We start from the raw sequence: 18,417 nt of genomic DNA, 5'->3' as shown, positions 1-18,417 counted from the left end.
ACTCTGCTATTTCTGCTGTATTTTCAGTGAAACACTGAAAGAAATTACCTTCTAGCCCAACATTACATCTAGTTTATACAGTATAACATTATGCATGTCAAAGTTTTTTTCTGTTTAAATATGCTTTAAGAATAATATCATTTTAATGCAGCCACAAAGCAGAAGTAAAATGTCGGTCATTCCAGCGCACACAGGAACCAGGCCCTCCCTGTAGTGATCTTTAACAGTATGTTCTGATCAGAATTTCTGAAGAGAAAAATTATAGGGATCTCTAACGTCCTCATTTGTCCGTCTCGTTTGAACTGACAGCTCACAGCCGCAGAAGAAAGGAGAAAAATCTCAAGCGAGGATGAAAAAGAAAGAGCGGGGGAATATTAAATCAAATTAGAACCAAATGAGGCGAGTGGCACACTGTCCAAAACCACTTTACACCCGGGCCCCTTGAGCATTGCCCTTCTTTTTCCACTAAGACTTTGGTGATTTTCTCTACTTTTTTTATTCCCTTTGTGCACAGTTCATAAGGATTAGCACTTGGTAACCCTCACTCCCCCTTACACACCCAACTCAACGCAGTCCTAACTATTACAATGTGTGTTTGCTCATGGATGTGTGTGAGCATGAATATCAAGGAGAAAATCAGACATGCAGACATGAGTCTGCACACACACTGCGTGTGTGTGTGTGTGTGTGTGTGTGTGTGTGTGTGTTAACATATCCACTACGGGAAGGGGAGACTGGTTTCTCTCCTGACGTCGAAGTTAAGACGTCATTCTAAGAGTGCTGTCAGTTCCGAGTTATCCCTGAAGACAGGGTGGCACCAGGCAGAGCAGAGGGGCCTTCAGGGGATGGAGATGGAGAGGATTTAAATCCTCCAGCGCACAATGCATAACCACACATATCACAGTCAAACACTTACTGCTGTGGTACCAACTGCACTTTTTCAAATTTCAACTCTCGTTTATGAAGTGGATATGGTTTGAGTACCGAATGCTACGTTACACGTTGATGTTGAAGTACTTATGTATAGAGTTTCCTCTCCAGGCGTACTGCGGGGGAACTGTTATGGGAAATAAAAACTGCTTGGCCGACATACATGGCTGCCTCTCCATTGTACTCAGGGTTTTGGCGCAGGGCTGGAGCTGCCTCTCTGTCACCATGAGAGGATATGGAAATAAAGACTTATTTACTGGCCTTATGCTGGAGCAAAACCAGTGTCCCTTTACAACCCCAGTGCTGACTCTCAGCCTCTATTGGATGTGTCCCGTTTCAAGCTGATGTTAAGCTGAGTGAATTTGTTCAGATATTGAAGTTATGTTCTCGTTATACAAAGAATTCCCTTGCTGACATATAGTATCAGCGGCAGACAGAAGTAAAATCACGTTCTCAAATAACTTTTAGAGAACCAGAGGTACCAAACTGAATTTTATTCTGAATTATCCCAATAGAAATCTCACAAGTTGGCCATTTTTACCCAATGATGTCACAGACGTACAATGTAATTATTTAAGCTAATGGTCTTCTGGGAAAAAAAAAATGTTTCAAGATCTTAACAGGCAGCATATGCCCTGTTATTTCCCCTTAACACTCCCTCTCTCCCCCTCCTTCGACTCTTTTCTCCAGCCATACCCTAGAGCCCATTTACTATGATTACCAATAACAATAACACTGCCATTATCTTTTATTATCGCATTTTCCCAAGGCCCTGCCAGCTCTTACAGACTTTGATAAAGCTACAAAACAGCTCCTGTTTCAAGCTTGTATATGGGCTGCCTTGGCTCAGAATTCCCTTAATAGTCACAGTTTGTTTGGGTATCTGACTTGAATCGACATAAACGGCAATGGTCCACTAAATAGATAGTAAAGTGTTAAGCCACCTGAGACTGCTTTACTGTAGAGGGCTGCTGGTAGGTCTCCAGCTTGGTATTTTTGGTATTTAATATGATCTGTGTGTCACACAACTCTTAGAAGTTTTGATCGAACGAGTGAAAGGGAGGGGCAGTACACAGATACAGATAATTAAACCTTAATCTAAAATTGTTGGATAACCAAACATTTCCACATTTCACTTTCATTACAGGCAAACACATACCAGTGTTTTCAAGCAGTTTTCCAGCCTCTGTATCAAGATGCAAAAGATCCACAATGGCATCCAACAGTTCCTAGACAACCTTTTTAGATCTACCTAATCTGTACTCTAATTTCTTAGTACATAAATCATCATGGCCCTTGAATGAGTAATATAATAGAAAAAGTAGAAAATAATGCTCCTAAAACCCAAATAATATCGGCAAATCTCACTTCTTAATCGGAAAACACACTACTTAGAAAATCTAGCTCTGTGATAACAATTACTTCTCAAAGATTCCCATAAAGAGTGAGCAAGACAATAAGACAGACTGCTTAAATAGACTACAGGAAGTGCCATAAATGCTGAACAATTCCAGAAATGCTACTGACTCATGATGTTTGCAATAGATGCTACTATCACGCATGTTTTCCTTCTGGCCGTGTTGATGACTGTGCATTCCAGAGGAGCTGTGCTGGTCTTGTCAGGAGCTGGTCTGACCTTGTTTCACCTCCTAGTAGCATGACTCAGTCTTCAACCTTGAATCTCTCCTCCTGGGGTCCCTTGTTTATTATGTCACAAAAGGCCAGTCACACTCCTGTAACAGTGGCTTGCCCCGGAGAAAGTTAGAATCCAGCTGTAGTCGAGCCCCCCTCATCCCTCTCGTAAATGAGCATGTCCAATCTACCCACTGTGTTTCATTAAAACCAGACTACATCAATCAGGGCCTGAACTTTAAAGGCCAGGTCCCCTCTCCAGCAACACGGGAGAAAAACACGAAGCTGTTAAAGCAAAGGACCTCACACTGCACATACACTCCAACGCTCATACACTTAACACCACATTTCTGGTGGCGGACCACACATTGCAACATCAGTCCGAGACCACACAGCAGGTCTCGTAAGGCCGGCAAAAGACCTCGTAAGACCTCAAATTGGGCCCTAGCATTATTCGATTGGACCTCGGAGAATCCCACACCTGTGACTCCGCAAACCGCAGAGTAACTCTACTGAATAGCTACTGTAGTCCCCGCACAGCAATTAGAAACCTGGAAACTGTTTAGACCCGTGACTGTTGGGACACTTTTTACTTGACAAAATTAAGTGCAAAGGAAGTGTAAGATCCGCTTTAACCCGAGGCTATTTTCCCAATGGTGAGAGAAGTATAAAGGAAGAGCCAAGAATACATAGCAGGAAGCTCAGAGGGGATGCCAGATGGACGGACGGCAGGATGGATGGGTAGATAAAGGAGTGGAGACCAGGCAACAAGAGGGAAGACTGGGAAGGAGTCCCATGGGTGGGGATGGGAAGGCAGCCTCATGATGGAAAGCTTTCAAACTCCTTTCATCGGCTGCCTGAGGACTGGAGCTTTACAAGAGCAAGATGAGCCGGCGCCACTGGAGCTGCTTGGCGCTCTTCAACGAAACCCAGACGCGGAGAGGGAGCAGGGCCCTATCACAACTCTGCCCAGTCTCTGCCCCCGCCCCAAACACCAGCCCCCAATCCTCATTGGCCTCAGCCATTGACTTTGGATGCAGACACATCATAGCAAGCCTTAGTTGCAGTTGTCACTTTCTTGCTAGCTGTTTCTTTTTGGATTTTAATTGTGATAATTGTCCGATTCAAAATTCTGCTTCTGGTACCAGGTCATGAAGTCTTCACCACATAATCTTCACCATCTGAGAACCTAAAAGCCACGACGACGGGTCTCATGTCTGAGTACTGCAACTGCTTCCTGTCATTTTTCATCATTTATGAGAGGAAGTAGTGAAAGCCAAGTACACTCTCACAACTTTTGATGTTTTAGGGATGGTGAATGAATGTGATTACGCAGATTGAGGGATGGTCTTTGGTCTTACCAGTCCACACTGAGAGATCGTCTCCTGTAGGAGGGAGGTCTGTCTGAGGAAGTCTTCTCTGCTTTGGCCACACGCTCTTTGAGGGATAGACGATGGGTAAATTTGGAGATCCCTGACTCTGACCTTGGGGAAAGAACAAGAATGGATTGATTAGCATATAAGGCTCAGTAACTTACATATAGAGCTTGGCCCATTGCTTCTGTCCTGCACCATATTTCCTTGTAATATATTATACATTCTTACATCAAGAGGAGTTGACATTGAGTTAACATTCATTCTCAATATGGAAAAAATATTGGTAGTAAAAAAACAGACAGAGGGACTGGTATTTGTACTGTGGGTTTATCGCCTACAGCACTATAGAAATTCTCCATGACAAAAAGTTAAAATGCTCAGCCAAGGTCAAATATTGCTGGAGAACAAGAATGTTTCTCTCTTATGCCTAAAACTAAACTCAGTTTAGCAGAAATCACCATACTCAGTGGAAATGTAGTCCATGAAGTTGATAAACAGTGTAACAATGCTGCAGCTCCCAGAGGAAACATTAGGTTTCAGGGAAAGCCGCATACTTCCTGTCTAATTTTCTCCAAATCTTTTTCACAGAAAAAAATAAAAAAAGTCACACACATTTAATCTCCTCTACTGGGCTGCCAATGTCCCAGTTCAACTTTTTACTCAAAATTAAAAACAGGAAATGTAATATTTCTTCCATTCAAGCCCAGGACACATTTGATGAGACTCAGTCATTGCAATATTGCTGTGGTAACAGTGGGGACTAATCAAAACGCAATAATGTTCTCTATCAAAGAGCCAGGCTCACAGAGGAACATTGAGTGAGCACAGGAGAGTATGTGATGTAAAAATCCTCAACGCTTATTAAACAAAGGTTTATATGAATGCAGCCAAAGTGAATAAAAATCTGTGGATAACATTAAGATAAGTCAAAGCACTGTCTGAAAAACAAATAACATAAAAAGCATAATTGAAGGAAGTTCCTCCCTTGAAAAAAAGAAAGGGACAGTAGATTCTTCGCTCACCTAATCTCACACACATGCTGTTTCCATTTCATTATGAAATGATAAAACATTCCTAATGATGACTCATACATACTTGCACACATACAGTACATAGATGTCCTCTCAACAGGAGCCAAAAAGTGTTTTAGTCTCCATGGTGAGCTTTGTTGGAGACAAACTGCAAGGATGGGTGGATTGAGGGGAGCACAGACTACTGGGGTGCACCCTGCCACTCAAAAACAAAGCTTGTATTCCCATCATTGTCCTTTCTGTGAGATGCTGCAGAAATAACAGCTCACATAAGGTTTTGATAAAACGGGATTGATGAAATCGTATACAATAGGTCATGCTCTTACTTTGATTATGGAACAGTGACATGGATGAATGACAGTGCAGTAATGCGTCCAGTTGCACCTAATTCAATTGCCAAATTGGCATAATGTCACATGCTCATTTGTTGGCATTCCGATGCAGAGGTCTGACAGGACTTTGAATGAGTAATTCAGACGGTCTTGTCCAAGAGACTGTTTTACTTCAGAAAGAGGACGAAAGGTCTGAGAGCATCCTGTCAAGTCTAATGCTTTCATGAGAGATTGATCAGATCTGAGAGGATGATTACACAAAAAGATGAAATTGGATCGAGACCTTTATTGCATCACGGACTTGTAAACGTTCCCATAGGTGTGAAGAAAAGACCGCTGTGACCTTGGAAATTCTGAAACCCTTTTAAAAGTTACAGATCCATGACAACTGGGCTTTCTGCCCCCTTGCTTGGCCATCATCTTCTCTCTTTTTAAACTGATGTAAAAATAAAGGTCTAATAATAAGATTTGTTCAATTCCAAAATATTATTTCACCCCTCTTTCAAAACAGGCAGAATCCACATCCTTGACAGGCACCATAAATCCACACTGTCTAAGCACCAACTTAAAAAAAAAAAGTGACAAATGATGAATGAATTTCAATATGGGCATGAAATCAAAGCATCTTGATCATGGACTACAAATAAACCTAGATTGTGATCATACTGAACAATAACTATTTCTAAGAAAGGCTTTTCTATCTATCTAAAATTGTGATTGGACTGAAATGAAACTCTGACAATATTCCCCCCTGCTCTGCAACAGATTCCTCTTAACAGCAGCTGTTTCACGATAAAGATGTTGCCTTAAGCTGAAATGAAAATACATGAGTTCTCATTCAAAATGACCTCATGCTATGGCTTATCGAGGAGAACAACCCCAGCCCTACTGCCTTCGTTCCCACTCCTACACCCTCGACTACTGTTTCCTGACCCTACGCCAGCTTCTCCAAAGAGTTGGTTGACCTCGGAGACAAAGAGGCATATTTTCCTGTATGAATCACACAAATGGGGTGTGGGATTTTAGTCAGATGGCAGTGCAACCCCTAATTGATGGTATTAAGTTAGGCCGGGCTTCGTCTTCAAGGGCTTTTAATTAAATTAGTAGCACTGCCTTGTGCGTGCCAGCTACTGCCAACCATTGATGCTGATGTCCTTTTACATAATCTGTACATTTCACTGGTCTGACAAACTCTGATTCATAAATAGACCACAGGAGTGATTGGTTTGGATCATCATCGGTTGTTAATAATTGTCTTGTTTTATGTCGCCCTAATATGTTTGGCCTGTGACCAATAGCTACATTAAAAGTTCCCTGTAAAACTTCAAACAAACTTTTGGATCAAACACGACACGACACGACCATTGGATAATGACTTCAACGCCATGAAAACACATAGGATCATGACTTCAAAGACACGGGGGCCAGTGGACATAGAAGAGGACTCAGGGAATCCCTTTGAGGGGTTTAGAGGAAAAATGGACATGCGGAGCAGGTGGGTCTCTGTGGAGGGGATCTGCTGGCAACTGGCTACCTCTTGGCTCCCTGAGAGCCTCGACCCTGGTTCCGCGCCCCATGCAGCTGTCCCTGATAACATCATCACAGCAGGCACACTGTGATGATGCAATCCCCTTGGAGGCCCACTCAGGATATCCCGGTCGATTATCCTCCCATCAGAATAATATTTTCTCTTTAGTTTTCCTGGTGTCTATTAATGTTTAAGAAATCAGTCATCATTGTTTTTCCTTATAGAACTGAGGCCAGGGGAGGATGCATCAAGTCAAATCACTAAAAATGATCTGACCTTGATGCCATGTGATCCTAAATACACATAACCAGTGGAGCCTTTAACCCATACCACCACCAGGAAAGTGCATACATAGGAGCCAGCTAGTGCGTGGAAAACTGCCAGGCTGCCTACAGAGCCAATGCAGACACATCTGTATGTGTCAGTCCCTTGTCATTTCCCATCCCTCACCTCAGCTGCTTTGCCCTGCTGTCAATGAACGCAGACAAAGGCTATTAAATCATTCAGATCACATGCAGAACGGATGCAGATCACTCGCTGTGCAAAGCTGCACAGCATGTGTGCACAATGCAGTGGGAGCTTTCTTTTCCATCTCTTTTCTATTTTACTGGGAACCGTTTGCCCTTTTTTTCCAGTTTGAGTCTTTTATTTACCCATAAGTGCTTAACGGCGTGGCACTAGAGACGGCAATGACGGTCTCTTGGTAAGGCGGTCCAGTCATCATTTGATGGATTGCCATGAAATTTTGTGGTCCTGAGATGATGAAGCCTACCGACTTTCCTCTAGCGCCACCATGAGGTTGACATTTTTGTTTTTTGATCAAATGTTTCGGCAGCTATTGGATGGACTGCTATGAAATTAAGTACAGATAGCCACGGTGTCCAGAGTTTGAATCCTGATGAGTCTGATGATTTGTGTTTATCCTGGGAAATATCTCAACATGTGATGGATTAGCATAAAATTTTGTACAAACATTCATGGTTCCCACATCTTGACTTTTCCTATGAGGTTGATGTTTGTGGTTTTGATAGAAATGTCTCAACAACTATTGGGTGGATTGCCATGAAATTTGGTACAGACATGCATGTCCCTCTCAGGATGAATTTAAATTTGTTTATGAGCAAATACTTAACAAACACCAGTATTTTTGCCATTGTGAGTATGTTAGCATACTGACTCTAGCATTTAGCTCATAACACTGCTGTGCCCAAGTAAAGCCTAAGAGAGCTATTTTTAACTATTTTTATTATGATGTTAACCACTTGGAAAGAAGCAAAGCTAGAGCGTGTATTTTTACATTGGTTAATTAGACATAAAAGTCCACTTTTTTGTAATTTATATTTTGTTTTATTTATCATAAAATCCTTTTCCCTGCTTTTATAGTCCCACTGACTAGAAGATACGATAACTGTTCCTAATATATCCCTCCAATGTAAAAGCCCACCACTGCCTCACTGCAATGTGACTTAGATTATGATCTTGCCAGCATTAGTAACTTTCCCCAATCCAGCAGCACAAGCGTGCTTTTGTCAGCAATGAATGGCTTGTGTGGTGATACAGAGAAAATGTTGACCTACGCTCGCATACACACTTCAAGACCTTACACACACGCTGACACTGTCACTGCGGAGGATCGCTTTTCTTGCAGCTCACCTAATGTCACTTTCCCTCTCTGTTCTGTTGCCATGGCAGCAATTAACTGTTCAGAGGTATTCATGTGCACAACAAATTCTGCTAAAGAACTGATTGTTCTTGCTCACAGTACACAAAGCTATCGACTGTGCACTTTGACCCCGCTCATAGCCTCTGTAACCCACTACTATTTGAGAGCAGAGTTAAGACTGCGTGGAATTTTAGCAAAAGCACCGCAGCTCAGAGACGTTTAACAGTGAGCTGCAGCGGGAAGCTTATATACACTGTGGACAATATTCATCATTCTTATGAGTTACCACTGAATTATTAACATTAGCCCCAAACCCCAGGGTGTTAAATATTAGATTTATGTAATTTATCAGTTTTTTCTGAAAAATAAGTGATACAAATATCATATTATATTTTCATATTACCATAATTGGATTTCTAAATGATAAAAAATCCTTGTTATTGATGTTTTCTTCTAATACGCCCTAATGGATGATACATACATTATATTGATTAATGGGAAAGAGCAGGACAAGCATGCTCTGCAAAGCTTCTCAGAGCATACAGACGGTTTTGTGTGAGACGTGTTTATAAAGGGATCCCACTGAAACCAGCTGAACGCTGTGCATTTACACAATCTACGCGGTCTGTCTGAGGTTGGGCTGCCCTTAACCACAGATCTTATTTCAGATTACTAAGGCACAGACACTATAGTAAATCATAAGCAGGACAGAAAAATACCTGACCCTGTTTCAGCAATTATGGGCAATGGCTGCCTACCTAAAACAACTATTTTGGAGAGGAGGGAAAACAAAGCGCTGGGATTTCTTTCATCTCTGTCTCCTGCTATGGCTTCTTATTCCTGCCAATGGAACTCTAATACGGCAAAAGGAATGTGGGCACCCACCCATATAACAGATACATGCAAATGAAACGGATGCAAGCACACATGCTTGCTAGCGTGCGCATGCACACATAAACAAACCCAGTTTAATTCAGGAACATACCCCTCAATGTGTTTCATTAGGCAAACAAAAAGGCTTTCAGTGGTCCAATCATAAAAGAACACAGCCAAGCTATGAACATTGCTAATTAAAATCTGCTCAAAGAAAGCCTTGTTTTCCACTCACCATCTCCATCCAAACCCATGTCTGTGTGTACGTCTCTCTACATGGTGGAGGCCGCTTTTATTTCACTTGGACTGCGGTCTCACCAATAAAACACGCTGATATTTCTTCAAGCTAACAGGCCTTTCCTTCAGTTGCGATACGATTACATTATCGCAATTGCTCAAAGTCCAATGTTTAATCGTTGGTAGCAATGGGGGTCAGCAAATGAGAAGTAATATCACAGCAGCCTTTTGCATCGTACCTAATGCACTCTGGAGTCTGATGAATTTGGCTTGTGTCTTATTACTATAAAGTTTTATGAAATAATCCATCAAAATGATACAATGCGTGACAAAAAACAAGTCAACACAGAGCAAAAATATTGATGAGAAGGATAAGTCTTCTGGCACCCACATGGGTCCTTAGGAGAGGGGAGGCATTTAGCAGCTAGCTCACTGCCATGACAAATAAATCTTTAACAATATCTGCCTCAACTTCTAGTGCTAATGATCTAATCATAAGGCTACAAGCCAAAGGAAGGGACTCTGTTATCACCCTACACACATCTTCTCATATGCTGCCCATCCACCCACAACGGTAAACAGAGATATTTCCATCTCGGCTCCTTTCCCTCCATCAGTTCATTTGCACATTTCTGAGTCACACTCATCATTTCATCTTCTTTTTATTTAAACGTCTCCCTTTCATTACTTTCCTCTCACTCCTGTTTTCCATGGAATCGGCACATACGGTACAGAGTTTGTCAGGGAGACAAATGAGGGAGGAATTCTGTGACTTTTTTTCAGTTTGGTTGGCTCCCTATGGTGTTGGGTTTGATACCAATCCCTATGTGTCCCCCTCTGCTTTTGATGTGTGGCATAAAGCTGACTCAACACAGTGAGATATACCGATGATGGATCTGCAGTCAAATTAATCTTGAATTGAGTTGACAAGCCAGCAAACTATTAGAGACTCTAGCTGGAGTACCATACCACTAAGAGGGAAGGGGCAAAGCGAGCGGCACCACAGACAGTTTTCTCTTTCCACTCACTTTAGGTTCAGCTGGATAATAATGTGAAAGTGATTTGGAGGAAACTGATCTGGGGTAATTTAATAGCTATCACACATTGGGGAGACGTGGTAACACCCAATTGAGCATACAGCAGCAGACATGCATGAAAGCACTGCACACCTACAGTACGAAGGCGCGCATGCTACAATGTCAGTTACTTCTGGAATCCAAGGGGAGCAGAGGCATTGACTGTATTAGAGGGCTGCAATCCATGAAAGACACACAGTAACATGATAACGTTCAAGTGTGTGGGGAGCTGGTCTAATCTGATTCAATCTGAACGCCTTTTCGTTGCTGTCAAAAAACCTACACAAACCTGACAACTGTCACAGGGCTCGAGACTAACTGTGTCCCATCATTGTGGGAACGTTAGTAAATGTGTTTGGGGCAAATATAGCAAGCAGAGCTAACAGAGCTAACAGAGCTAAACACACAGCAGGACTGAAAGTTTCTGTGAGGAACAATGAAGTGTTAAACAGTGAACTGCAGGACAACACGACAACACAACACGTTTTCAGTAAATGAAGTAGTTATACAGTTTGGAGGTAAGCTTTTGAGGCTCTATTTAACATCAGTTCACATTTTCCCAAACTCCTGTCAGAGATGAAACTAGCCAGATACGTTTACTCCAGTTCTGTACTGACGCACACTGCAGAGGTACTTGTATTCCAAAACAAAAAAAGCGTACTGTATGCAGTTGTTATTGATGACAAAGTGATTTACTTAAACTTTGTTACTGACGACTAACAGCTACAGATGATAATAACTAAGGAAGGAAACAACATTTTGACAGTTCAATTTTTTTTTAGGTGTTGAAAAAAGTAAGTCTGGTGATTTGCCACACCATAACACATAACATCACATGATACTGTAACCCACGAATAATTCTGCACAGAATCTCATAATTCTCCACATAAAACTCCAGCTGGTCTCCTCTAGGACGCAGAAAAGCTGATAAAACCTTGTGGAGCCTGGATCTTAACCCCCTGTATCGAAACACTCAGTGTTGCAGCTCTGCCGCCGGCCTGTAAGGGTTCACGGCTCACTGGCTGACTTGCTGAATAAAGAGTGAATATGAGAGTGTGCATGTCTTCCAGTCTGAGTAGATCTCTTTGCAATTTGCAGTAAATGTGCTATCATTTAAGTGAATGAGTGTGCACAGCTTATGTGAGTCCATGGCTGTGGATGTGTGTGCCAGCCTTCGTTCTAAACTGAGGTTTTTGGAGGCCTGGCCTGACGGAGGTGGACACCCCTCTGGTATTATGTTAATGGCCTTGAAACAGCTTTAAACATAGACACACACAACACGCACAGGGCACCCCACTCTCCCCCATCAGCCCACAATTGAGCACGGCGTCGAGATTCCAATCAGGGTTGAGCCAGCAGACTGAGGGGATTATTTATGCTGGAAAGGAGAAGGGAACCTCACGGAGGGAGAGAAATGTGTGTGTGTTTTTTGCATTTCTATACTTGTGAGAACCAAAGGTCTATCTTAAGGACAGAACATTAGGCAAAACTGTCCCAAGTCAACATTTTTTCCTGTTACAACTTATAGAGCTAATTGGGTGTATGGTTTAAGATACAAGGATTAGGTTTAGGTTCAAACGTTCAGCAGGGAAAGTCTGTGTTTGCCAGAGGAGCAGGGGAACACACATACAAACAAATACGGCTTTCAGACAATGTGAAATGGGTTAATCCCATGCTGGTGGGGTGATCTGAGTCAATATGCATCATCCACCTTGGCTTCATGACCGTCCTCTCAACCTGTGTTGAATGTGGTTTGGACACTGCTCTGCACTGACTCTGGTCAAACAGAATCCACTTTGAGGTTTCAACGACATTAATAAGTATTTAACTAAAAAAAAAAAGTTTCTTTGTGTTGGCAGTGTGGACCTAAATGCAGAAATGACTGGCCTGACAGGTTATGAGGGATGCCTGAACATTGCGTTCTCTATGGCCTCTCTGAAGTTCAGGGCAGGAAGGAATGATGATGCTGTGGTGAATCCTCTGTTAGATTGTCTCAATTGTGGGGAGAGGTTGAGTTTCATCCCACTAGCCTCTAGTATTACAACTTCATAAGTCATGCGCCACAAAGGAGGGGGCTCCTGTAATGGGAATTTAGAAATGCAGAAAATGCAGAACCTTCAGCTGGCCACCATGATGGTCCCGACTGAACAGTTCTGCAAATTGTTTAAGGTTAGGAGGAGGACAATGCTGTAAAGTCGCCCGGTGACAAAAAACAGCAAACTTGAATTCAAATTGTCTATGAGTGATGATGGCGGTTGAAATGCTGAGTTGGCTTGTTTCTACCAAAAGCCGTTTAATCCTGAAATCATATTTGCACAACTGCAAGCCAGCGCACAGTGAGCCTCCAAAGTGTTCAGATGTTTTTGGGAAAGCTGATCACATTTTCATGTGTGTTTTCAAACTAGAGGAAGAGGGTCGCCGAAGGATTCGACTTGTTGTGCAACATAATAGAAAGCCATTTTCCCAAAGTATTCCCTCAGCTAGCGCGGTTGTGTGGATGGAGGGTTTGGATGTTTTGCTGTCACATGTGCGTGCGTGAATGTGTGTGAACGCCTTTGTCTTTAAAGCTAGAATGAAAAAAGCTATACACTACTGCCGTTCAAAAGCTCTAATTTAAGGTCGCTTTCTCCCTTTGCATCTTTCTCCCTCTCTCTCTCTCTCTCTCTCTCTCACACACACACACACACACACACACACACACACACACACACACACACACACACACACACACACACACACACACACACACATAATTATGGCCAGGGTGCCTTACCAAAACAATTGCTGTCTCTGCCTGCTCAGTTCTTCGGCCTGGCAGTTTGCTCTTGGGAAGTTCTCAAACAACCCAACAAGACTGCAGCCAAGCCACATCAAATAAGCACCCGCACATACACACACACACACACACACACACACACACACACACACACACACACACAGAGGGATAAATATTGCTAACAAGTACACACTCTTCATATTTGTGATACACTCACTGGATCAACAGTATACATAGAAATACACTTTGCTGTCGAGAACATGTACGCACACATACACACTAGATGAACTGTACAAACAGTCACACACTCAGATAGTCCGCCAGCAGCAGTCTCCTCCTGCCCGCTGAGTTAGCTCCCTCTCCTACCACCATTACCACTATTGTAAATACTCCTCAATATGTATTTACACTGGGATTTCAAAACCCTGGAAAAAAATGAGGCGAAAAGAAAAGGAGGCTGGAAAAATGAAGGAATGTGTTTCGCGTCGGTCAGACAGCGGGAACCCTCAGTCCTTATTATCTTTCTGCTCGAATTTGCCTTGGATTGTCCCTCTGGGGGATGAGACGAGGAGTAATGCGGTGGGTCTTCTCTCCGTGTGTCACTTTCTGTTCTCTTCTGACTCCAGTCTGCTTATTTCCATCTGATGCAAAACGCAGTACATTGAAAGACCAGGAGGCCAGAAAAAGACACTGAGAGTTAATTAAACTACAATTTCTTCACTGAAGATGAATGATAATTCTTCTTTTTGCATTACTTTGCTAAGGACATTGTTGCTCATTGGCATGTGTGCATCTTTACTTGAGGTTGATTGATAATGTCCTCTGATCTGAGACACTGAACTCAAATCACTGCATTTGATCAGCTCCATTCAGGACTGTGTACTGTACACTGAACGAAATCCATAAAACCTGTCATGTCATCAACATTGTGCTAGCATTTAAATGTTGTGGGGCTTCGGCTCCTGTGTCCCCTTGTAACCATGGCAACAAGCAGCTACTGCTGGGAGGAAAAGTCCTTTAACTGAAGGAAGCGTGGCAGTAAAACAACAGCGGGGTTTGAGGCGCAGCATCTTTGGTGTTAAGGCTACGGCTGTTATCTCAGCAACAGAGAGGTCATGAAATATCAGGCTGATCACCTCCACCAAACTGCAAAGTGAGCTTTAGAAAACTCTAAATGTACATTTTTGATAGTGACAGATAAATATATACCACTGTGCACACATATCATTTCCTGCATAAATGTCTATTAGAAAAGGAAAGAAGCACTTGATTGAGTCATTAACTTCACTATTTAGACTCCACAAGAGCTTTAGTCTCCAGTGGTGAGCATATTTTTCCCTAAAGTGTAGGTCCACTTAAGGAAACCCCTTTATATCCAACAGTGTGGGTAATAAGGTGTCTACATCATTTTCCATAAGATCTATACAGTGATGTTACTGTGGGACTGAGAAATTAGACTGAACAAGGATAAGGTCTTATTATCTAAACAAAAGTCAGGCACATTACTGGAGAACAAATATCCCTTCTTACTCACTTTAAGTATCTCTCTCTCTCTCTCTCTGTCTCACACACACACACACACACACACACACACACACACATACACACACACACACACACACACACACACACACACACACACACACACACACACACACACACACACACACACACACACACACACACCTACGTCACCCCCATATGAGAGCAATTACATGGCTTGCTCCCGTGAATAAATTAGTCTAATCAAGTTCTCTCTTCCCTGACATCCGTACCTAAATCCCTTGCTCGATGAAAAAAGCAGAGCATCCCCCAGCCTCCAAGACACCCCCAGTACACCATCCTTCCATTATTCCTTCCTTCCTGTACTGTCTGTGCACAGCATAAGTAGGAAGGGCAAATTAAGAAAGGAGAGTTTCCGTATACAGAGTGCAAGCTTTCATGACCACAAAGTGCTGAAAGATCACAAGTGTGTACAGTATAAAACATGTGCAATAACGAAAACTTCTGAAATCCGAAAGAAAACTGATTATTTGCTGAGGCACATAAAAAGAGAATTACAGTGGTACAAGAGGGACAAAATAAAGGCATGAATGACCGTGTCCATGGAGGAACAATAAGCCAGAGATCAGCAATATTTTATCTGAAGGTAAGAAGAGGAACGACTCAAATCCTTGTCAAGAGTAAGAGAATGAATGAATGAAAGACACCCAATACATTCCTCCACCTTGCAGGATAGCCTGCTGGGACAGAAATAAGCAAATATTTGACATTTTGAGGCGAAATGTTATCATAGTAATCAGATATACCTTCAAAACTCCTACTCATCCTCAAAATAAAAAGCAGATCTGAAGGCAGAACAGGAGCCAGAACAGAGAGGAAAAGACTGTTAATATGGCAGAGGAATACAAATGGGATACTAAAGAACAGAGACTAACACCACACTCACACCTGGTGTTAAAATGGGATGTGTATCCAGATACATTATATAGATAATAAAGGATTCAATCTTCTTTTTGAGTGTACACCTGGTATTTTTAATGCAATCTTGTTGTCCTCATTGAGATCACATCTCTGTCCTCCAGAGTAAAACCTGCACGTGTGTAATCTGAGGAGGTAGCAAATCAGCACCAGACTCCCTTCAAAAGACACAGAGTTTTGTGAGTTGTTGAGTTTGGAGAAACTTTCTAAACTTTGCGGTCTATGAAATATTCTTAATTATCTGTCCCCAAAGTTCTTGTCTTTGTATAAAAAGTTTGTCACAGCATGTGGCAGCGCGGGCATGTAGGCTCCTCTGTGACTGGATAAATCATATGTCTTGTTAACAGCAGATCAGCTGCACAGGTGAGTGCAACACACACCGACACACACACATGGTTACTTCTTGCTGTATTTCATTCATTGTATGTGAGCGCATACACTTACCTGCATCCGCATGTTTCTGCTAGCATAGATAAATGTGTGGCAGAGTATACTGAGCAATCTTCTCAGATTTTTATTGTCCCTGAGGGGGATTTGTCTAACACAGAGACACACAGATACAGACGCAGCAGCATATGGCCTATAGACAAACAGTTCTACATTCATACATCCCAGCATACAGCATTGTCAATGAGGCAGTCTCTTTCCCTCTTCATCTGGGGAAGACTCCTGTTACTTGACACTGCATGATGATTCTACTGGTTCACAAATACAGCTGCTTGTCTCCTGGCAACAGATGTCTCCCACTCTGGCACACTGAGTGCTCACTGTGCCAGCACACCTGGCACATTAGACACGTCGGATATGACAAAAATATATGATGCAGCACACGTCCCACTGTCAGCGACGTATGGCCAAGCAGGGCTCGGCCTCAAACACTCACGCTTGCACCAAGGCAGCTGACAACCAATGTGACATTTTTAGTCAACGAATGAACTTTCATTTGATTCAGCCAGATTACATTTCTCCATTTTTCCATCAAATGCGTAGCAGAAAACTGTATTTTACTGAAGACAACACTTGATCACACCTGAGGCTTCTTATGCAGAGACAAACAATCAATAGTTTCACAAGTACCAGGCTGTCTGAGACAAAGGGTACACTCATTGACAAAGGGTACACTCATTGACCATTCAAAGCTTTCAAAGAAGAAAGCCAGCAGAAAATCTTCTAATGAGTTAATTGGCTAATTGGTCCAAAATGAGGCATCCTGACACTCTTCCTCTCTGGATAACCACCTCTACCGTCATTTCAAGTACCCATTTGCACAGAGAAACTGCCTGTACACAAGCTGCACTGCTGATAGGAAGGAACAGAGATATGTTGTGAATATAAGTATGTCCATGGCTTTGGTTGCTGGGCAACTAAACCATATAGCTAATTTAGCTTGAATTAAGTTCCCGCCTCACTTGTCTTTCACTGTGTGCTCACTGTCTGAAGCCAACCTCAAATGTTCAGTTTCTGTCTTTTTCAAACAGTTATCTAAGACATGCTAATGTTTTCTATTACAACACTTGTTTTTTGTTTGTCCTATTATTGTCCCCAACACAGTACAGTAGGAAATTAGCAATTAGCAAAGCCAGTGGTTGCTAAGCGACTAAGACAATATATTCACAGCAGGTTTGTTCATATAAAGTCTGTGTTGGGTTTGCATTGACAAATAGAAGACGTGAATGTAGCAGATCAGAAACAGAGAGGCTTCTCACGAAAGCAGGATAAAATATGAAACTGGGGAAATATTGTGTATCCTCTCCTGCTGGTACGTTGAATCAGCAATCTTCATCTGGCAGTTTATTCAGTAGACATGAGCTAAGATAAAAGGCTCAGTGGTTAACGTCTATGAGCAAAAATGTTCCGGGTGTGAATCACAGACCCACAGAAGATGTCAATGTAGAGATATCAGTTACTGAAAGACACAACACAACTCCACAGTTCACCCATATGTACGAAATACAAAACCACTGAATGCTTTTGTTCCAATAGACAACTTACAGCAAATTCCTGCTCTGATTGATTTGAAAAGTGCCACGCTGAAAAAGTGGAATTACTGAGGAGTATTACTGTTATGGAATGGATTATGGGCCAAGCTGAGACCGACTTAACTCCCTTTTCAGACACACACACACACACACACACACACACACACACACACACACACACACACACACACACACACACACACACACACACACGCACCCACATTGGAATTCACTGGCGTCTCACAGACATATCAGGTCATTTTTAGTTTTTTTTTGGGAACTGGGTTACCCTGGCTGCCTAATATTCTTAAGCAGAATTAAATAATCAGTTATGCTCATGAGGTCAGTAAGCCAATGAATGCATTCATAGCAGCATGTGTCTTAGTATTAGAAAACTTGAAATATGTTGCCACCATGGCAAGAGACCCAACCATTGGTGGGATTATATAAGTCTCTGGGAGCCATTAATTTTCACCATGTCTTTTGCTGGTTTGCTGAAATTA

General features: G+C 42.2%; 1 protein-coding gene across 2 annotated transcripts in view; it reads right to left on the bottom strand.

The window, feature by feature from the left end:
• The window catches only part of ankfn1b (ankyrin repeat and fibronectin type III domain containing 1b), a 107,037-nt gene that overhangs the window by 31,368 nt on the left and 57,252 nt on the right, over positions 1-18,417 (bottom strand). For both annotated transcript variants that reach the window (XM_070991349.1, XM_070991350.1), the window contains one exon: positions 3,924-4,046. In XM_070991349.1, coding sequence (XP_070847450.1) covers positions 3,924-4,046 — 123 coding nt within the window. The remainder of the gene's footprint in view (positions 1-3,923; positions 4,047-18,417) is intronic.

This window comes from Chaetodon trifascialis, chromosome 21, assembly GCF_039877785.1.
Source record: "Chaetodon trifascialis isolate fChaTrf1 chromosome 21, fChaTrf1.hap1, whole genome shotgun sequence".
NCBI lineage: Eukaryota > Metazoa > Chordata > Actinopteri > Chaetodontiformes > Chaetodontidae > Chaetodon > Chaetodon trifascialis.
This window is presented reverse-complemented; position numbering and strand designations above follow the sequence as displayed.